The 7,167-nt window shown below is 43.4% G+C and overlaps 1 protein-coding gene across 2 annotated transcripts in view; it reads right to left on the minus strand.

Moving 5' to 3' along the window:
• ndst3 (N-deacetylase/N-sulfotransferase (heparan glucosaminyl) 3) overlaps positions 1 to 6,874 on the minus strand; it is a 36,546-nt gene extending 29,672 nt beyond the window's left edge. For both annotated transcript variants that reach the window (XM_085911828.1, XM_085911829.1), the window contains exons 1-2: positions 6,392 to 6,874; positions 3,387 to 4,590 (exon numbers count right to left, since the gene is read on the minus strand). In XM_085911828.1, coding sequence (XP_085767954.1) covers positions 3,387 to 4,385 — 999 coding nt within the window. In that variant the 5' untranslated portion in view covers positions 4,386 to 4,590; positions 6,392 to 6,874. The remainder of the gene's footprint in view (positions 1 to 3,386; positions 4,591 to 6,391) is intronic.
• Positions 6,875 to 7,167: the final 293 nt, after the last annotated feature.

The following is a 7,167-nucleotide window of genomic DNA, read 5'->3' on the forward strand; positions in this document are numbered from 1 at the left end:
AAATGATGAAGAATCTTTTTTTAGACGTCTGTAGTATTGGGTTAGTTTCTATAGTATAGTCTTTTTTTCTTCCTATAAAAAAATGCCAAACAAGATATAATTTTGGGCCGAACTGTTCATTTATAAAAAAACAAAAACAAAACTGTGCACCTGTGAACTAAATAAATGAATCCCTAAATGCATGAACCCTGGGAAACCCTCACTTCTTTAAAAGCGTCTTCCAATTTGAGCTGTTCAAGGCACAGCCGTCACAACACAAACATGAGAAAGATTTCTTCCAACATCCCAACAGTCCATCTCGTGTTTAACTTGTACAAACATCACAATAAATAACATTCAGAGAAGACGAATGTGCAGTGACACTGTTTTTCACCGAAGCCGAGACCCGCCTTTAAAAGGTCTCGTCTAAATGCTTTAGTCCAAAGAGCGCATCGTGAGCAAAAGAGTGAGGAGGAGAATATTAAGAGGCCGCAGATAGTGATCAATGACTTGGCAGGGCAGCGGGGGGGGCGGTTGAGTGAGGAGGAAAACGAGAATGGGACACCTCCTTGATGACAAGAGGGACAAAGGAACAAATTAGAAAAAAACATGAGAGCGGCACGCTCGGATCATTGATGGCACTTTTTGACTGGCATCATCGCTCATTTTGAGAAATGTCATCCGCTAGCTGCCTCCCTGTGAATCATTTTTAATGGAGGAAATAAAGGTGTGTGTCTTTGTGTGAATGTGTGTAGCCAGGAAGGCTGTGTGTCATTTTTTTTGTCACCAGATGAACTCGTGGGGTGAGACTAATGAAGAGTGGTGAGAGAAAGAGGGTGGCATTTTAATTGGTCCTCCTCACTCTTCATGCTTCTTCTTTGTTGGAGAATAAAAGCAGAGAAAAAGAAGAGGCCTGACTACTGCATAATACTTCATCATTTGATGCAGGTTAACATACAGACTGTTTTTGAAGGAGTTAGTACATTTGGTGTTTTAAATAGTCATCTTTGAAATTCAATGGCAGGTTATTTTTGATTTGCAGGAAAACAATCTTTAACTCACCATGTTTTGTATTACGAACCTCCAATATAAAATAGCATCCCTTAGAGAAAACCCATCAACCAGATATAGTCTCTTAACTAGAAACCAATTAATACGTTTTATATAGTGGTTATCTTATTTTTACACGCACTTGATACAATTACAGCATGAGTTGCATGATCTGTAAAGTTTTTAAAGGTTCTTTCATTGGTTTGACGCACTCATATTTAACTCTTTTTTTTTGTTGCATGTTCGAGTAAGTTACAGTGCAATTTAAGCACAGAAAAAGTATTTGTAGATAATAAATATTTTACTATGTTAAACTTTGAGCCTCATTTAATGACCTTTAGTTGCTATAGTTACATTTAATAACATGGAAGAAAAATGAGTTTAACAGCATCCCAGAATAGATTGTGATTAAGCGCTGTATTGAATAAATCAAGAAATGAGAAATAATTACAGCACGCAGTACAGAATGATCACTATTGTCACCTTGTTCAACCTTCATCACCTATTTACGGGAGGAGAAAGCTTTGCTTCTCATCAACATATTTCTCTTCCTCCACCTCCCCTCCGCTTCCTCATTTCCCCTCAGCATTTTGTCTCTGTGAAATGAGGAAGTTTGTTGCAAGCTCTCCCCCCTTGGCGCCACTCACCCTCCCTTCCTCCTTTCTTTCTTCCCATTTTCCTGTCTGTGATTTCCTGCTATCCTGAAGGAACAAATGTGGCAGCCGTGCGTATGCGTTGGGGATGGAACGGCTCTGTCTTTTTGTGCCGATGTCTGTACGTCTCTTGACCTCCCCCTCCGCGCTTCCCGGTCGTTGTGTTTCACCACCAGTTCATCCTCATGTATATTTATGTGACAAAGCTGAGGAGTCAGGCTGACTTAAAATGAAAATTCATACTAGTGGGAGCGTGGCTGCAAAATTTGTGTGTGTGTCTGTGTGTGTAACAGAGTAAACTTTTTTATCCTTTTTGTCATAAGCATCCTTTTCGTATTCAAGCGAGGAATTCCTCTCCACTTCACTGCGTATTACGTGTTTTTTCTTTTTTTCAACCGCCACATGCTTCACATCTCAGCCATGGACAGGTGGGACCTTTTTTTTTGTCAGGCATTGATGGAAAGTGGCATTCTATTCTAAATGTCACAGATTGAAACATGACTGTATGTACACACAAGAATTGGAATGTATCTCAGTGTCAACACATACACCACTAATTGGTTCTGATCACATTGGGAGAACTTAAGAACTGGAAAGGCTTTATATGCAATCTAAATGAAAGAAAAGGCAAAATGATACAAATGGTGGTTAAACGTTTTTCCCCTCAAATATTAAAGGGCTGTTATTTAGAAAACAGACTTTTTGTTTCTATATAAGCACCAGTCATTCACAATCTGGACACATCGAGGTGAACTCCTTACCGATAAAGCCCAAAAGGTTTTGAGATGCTATGTATGCATAATAGTAGGTTGGCGAGGTGGACAGGTAGCTAGATACAACACAAGGTTGCAAAATTCACAACATGGAGTAGACATACCTAGGTCTGACCATTTTGGAACAAAAGTCATACAGAACAAATTGAACAAACTATTTAAAAGTAATATAATTTATATATGTATATTCAAATTTATATACATATGTTATATTTAAAATATAATATCTAATAAAACCATCATTATATATTAGTGAGATATAATGGATGAAGTCCCCAATCTTTTTCCCACAGCTAAACATCTTCATTGAGATTGAAGTATTATTCCAGCAGGGAAATCAAAATAGTTATAAGCGTTTCTGCACTACAATTGTGGAACGACTATGAAAACAATGTAGCTCAAAAGTGTTTTTTCCAATATTGCGACAAATGTGCGTAATTACTCTCACTGTCCATATGAGGAGGCGCATGACTTTGTATACATACGTAGTCCGAGTGTGGCTGTTCAAGCGAGCGTGTGCTTTGAAACAATAGCTGCCTTGAGAGGTTGCCTATCCTTTAGTTTTCCTAAGCGGAGGAACGTGGGAAAAGAGGAATAGGAGCCATTCATCTTTTCACTTGCTTATTCACTCGCTCACTCTCACCCCACCTCTAAGCCTCTTTCACTCTGTGTCTTTGTCCACATAAATGGCCTGTAAAGTCCCATTAAACATAATTACTCTCTCGCCGTAGCCTAAAACGTTTCACACTGCCTGCCCACAAACACGCAACGCACAACAATATATGACCCGTCAAGTATTTTGCTGAGGGTTTGAGATTTCCAGGGCAACAGCTTCATATTTCTTATATTTGCCAGCACTGTGCAGCCATTAGTTACTATTCTGTAGCAGAATGATTTATTCACCCGTCACCCCTGCCCCCCCCCGAAATACCTTCACATCCTTGACGTTCATGCGGGTGCCTTCCTTTCCCACAAAAATGTCATCGATATCCACCAGGATGTGGCGGTCCAGGCCCAAAGTCAGCTTCCTGTCGGTGAGGTAGGAGATAGTGTCCACTAAGATGAGTCTGTGGAGCCAGTAGTTAAGGCCCTGGCCAAAGAACACCCTCCTCACCCCGTCGAAAAGCCCCATGTCCTGCACAACAGTGGCCTGCAGGCCCAGGCTGAAGCCAGGCCCCGGATTGTCACCGCTGCCCGTCCCTGCTCCGTCCTTGGCCCGGGCATGGAGCACAGCTTGGTATGTGGAGTGATTGGAGGAAAAAGAGGTCCAGTCCTCGCCGGGTAAGGCCCCACGGTCCGTGCCGGGTTTGGTTAAGCTGAGGATTGGAGAGGTGGACACTACGCAGCAGTCCCAAAGGGCCTGATTGGTCCTGAGCACTAGCGGGAAGTTTCTGAGTTTGAGCAGAGGCGGGGAAGTGTCGGTGGAGCGGTAGAAGCCGATGATGCCCACCCTGAACTCGGTGCAGTACTGATGCAACAGCTGTCTGTTCCATGTGTCTGCATGTGCATACTTGAGGAGGTTCTCATAAATGATGAGCGAATATCGTCCACGGCCCTTGTCCGTTAAAGGAGGGAGGTCACCCTTCCCTGAGGCTATCTCCATGCGGAACTTGAAGTGCGCCGACTCCAATATAGCCACAATGTCCTGACCCAGCTGAGAGTACTGGGACTCCACAAGCACCAGCACCACCGGGTCAGTGTGGACGTGTGTGTGAGGTGGATTCGGAGGGTACGGGTACGGGAGTTGGCGATACGGGAACATGGAGAGGGGCTGGGAGCAGGCGGGTTCGGAGGATTGTCCTATTTGCATGGAAGGTGAGGAGTTGGTGAAGAGGAAGTAGGCGGACAGGAGCAAGGAGAGGAGACAGCAGGAAGCCAGCAGGAGGAGGAGCCGCCGTAAGTGGCGGCGGAATCGCACGGCCACCGTCATGGCGTCGCGGCCGGCGGACGTCTGTTTTGGAGGGAGCGCTTGGTCGAGTCGAAATGGGAGAGCAAAGCCACTCAGGGGTGCATCAAGTGACCATGGCAGGTGGAGACGGTGGTGGGGCTGGAGGTCGAGGTACACACATCAGTTTTTGAAAAGGAGCAGTGGGGAAGTTCCAGTCTTCACATGGGTAGCCGGAAGGGATCAATATCTGTGAAAAGGAATGAATTGTAAGCTTGAGCCGGCAGTGATTGCAAGTAATCAAACACTTTGTTGCTAGATTTACGAGTCTCTATTCTTTACTTGAGAATTCTTTCTTCTGGTGATTTTTTACTGATCTGCCCCGTATTTGAAAATGTTCTATTTCTTACTTTGTCAAAATAACATAATTACTTTTTTCAATCTCCGCCATGACAACACCTAAGTCAGATCGTGATTGACTGATTGATTGATTGATCTTAAAAGGTGGAAAGAAGCAGCGACATGGTGGAGTCTGAAAAGAGAAACGTCTAAGTCGATGACACGACAGATTCTGAGAAGCAAGATTTTCTTTATGATTCTAATACATTTCAATAAATTTGCTTGTATCTGAAACAAACACAGAACAAACAATTTACTTCTGTTGAGTCAAGTGACCGAAAAAAGGTCTTGTAAATAATTGAGTCATTTTTACTTTTATATGTCAATCTGTACATTTTTCGAAGCAGAAGAGCCAAATCAGAACTTCTACTTCCATAATGTGTGAGTTTTTTTTTTTTTTATTACCAATAAAAGGCACAGCTGGTATGTACACATGTCCGAAAACAACAGCAACCCTGAGTCAGGGCTTATCCAACACACGCACACATGTGACGCTGCAGCAAAAACTCGACTTAATAACAACAGCTGTCGTGTGTTAATATGTGGGGAGGTGGACGTGAGCACAACTAATCAGTCCCATAAAGCTCTGCAGAGATTCCCGCTAATTGAAGCAAACTCTGTGCACTTGTGTCCTATTTCTGAACCTAATCATCTAAAGTACCACAAAATTAGAGTTGGACTCTTTTCGCCAGGAGCGTTAATCTGAGGGTAGCCCATGACAGTGGGGAAAAATAGAAAGAAATTGAGAAACAGAGACAAGGAGCATAGACGGAATGGGGGGGGGCAGGGTTTACAAAATGCAGTGAATTATAGAAAGAGACAAAAAAGGATTAGCATCTTAATGTATGTGCCGGGAGCCAGAGAGAATAAAAGATCCCACAGAAAATTTTTGCTCCCCTTTCTGGCCATTCTTCTTCATCCAATCTACCATTCCAACATGAGCTATTTTCATGACATGTGTCTTTTTGTTCTTTATCATCAGATGACACAATTGACAGAGGAGCGGGTAATCGGTATACTTTGAACGAGGAAACTCCAATTTCACTGAAGCTTTTCTTCACAAAGTTGTCATGATTGGCCCATAGAAACAAACCTTACATTCGACACCAAAAGCAGGAAAGAAAGTATTGCAATTAAGTGATTACATGTTATTCAAATGGCATTTGAACCTGTTACTTTCTAGGTGTAGTGTCATTAGATGTCGCACGAGGGTGCTAAAATTAGAACACAAAGCTCGTGAGGAAGTTTATCATTGTACTATCATTATTTTGAGTGATGGGAGAACAATATCTGAAATTGTATTGCTTTAAATTAAAGATTTTCATTTGAAAGTAAAGTTTGTTTTTCTAGTTGGAAAAAAAACAGTTCTGGGCTTTTGTTTGGCTGAGCGTTATGCCACTTATTATTGATAACATGATCCATTAGAGTGAAAGAGACATCATCATGCAAATCTGACATCTAGTTGCCAATAACGAAATGGTATGAAAATAAAAGTAATTTGCGTCTATGCTGTTGCAGATGCAGCAATGCAAGAATGCAACAATTTTGAATTTAACATCACAGAGCAAAGAGGCTCGGATGGCTAAAAAAAAAACATAAACAAAACAACCGATGAATGAACGTCCATTCATTGGTCTCATGGACCCGCTTACCTCTTGCCGAGGTTGACGCGCTCCTGCGTGCGGACTAAGTCTGACGGAGGACCGGTGAGCGTGATGTTGCTCCGTGTGGGTCCGGTGCTCTGGTCTCCGTGGCGCACCTCCCCCGTGTGTTTTGGATGCTGAAGCCCTGTGCCATCTCTCTCTCTCTCTCGCTCTCTCTCTCTCGCTCTCTCTCTACCTCTCTCTCTCTCCCTCCCTTTCTCTCTCTCTCCCTCTCTCTCCGGAGCAGCAGGGGCAACCACCCGGAATGATGCGCTCGTCTCCCCTTTTTATCATTCCTCTCCATTTATCCCACTCTCTACCTCCCTACATGCTGCTTCCTCTTCACTCCCGCCAAGTTGCCTTTATCTGCGCTTTTAAGGCTGGAGATTGGCAGCAAACAACCCGACAGGGGAGCACGGATAGTAGGCTGTCCGTTAACGACTGGCGGCCGTGCGTAAAAAGAGCGTTGTGGACGTGGAGGAGCGCCTACACACAGGAGGAGGCTCGGCTAGTGAAGGAGTGGGAGCCTAAAGGCTGGGGTGGATGATTGACACAAAAAGCCCATCGCACCACACTTACGTTTTTCTTTTTTTCCTCCAGTATCAGCGATTATGGTCCGGGTAAGAGCTCACGGACCGTTAGTGGACGTATGGAGGATGCGTCATGGGCGGATACGCACCAGTGCGATTTTGTGCCACACTCATTGGCTTGATTGGCTGAAACTCATTCGCATATCTCCAAAATGTTATTATGATGTACAATCCGTTCCAAGCAAAAAAAAACTA

The sequence above is a fragment of the Syngnathus leptorhynchus genome, chromosome 5 (genome assembly GCF_054491065.1).
Source record: "Syngnathus leptorhynchus isolate UIUO chromosome 5, UIUO_Slep, whole genome shotgun sequence".
In the NCBI taxonomy this organism is placed as follows: domain Eukaryota; kingdom Metazoa; phylum Chordata; class Actinopteri; order Syngnathiformes; family Syngnathidae; genus Syngnathus; species Syngnathus leptorhynchus.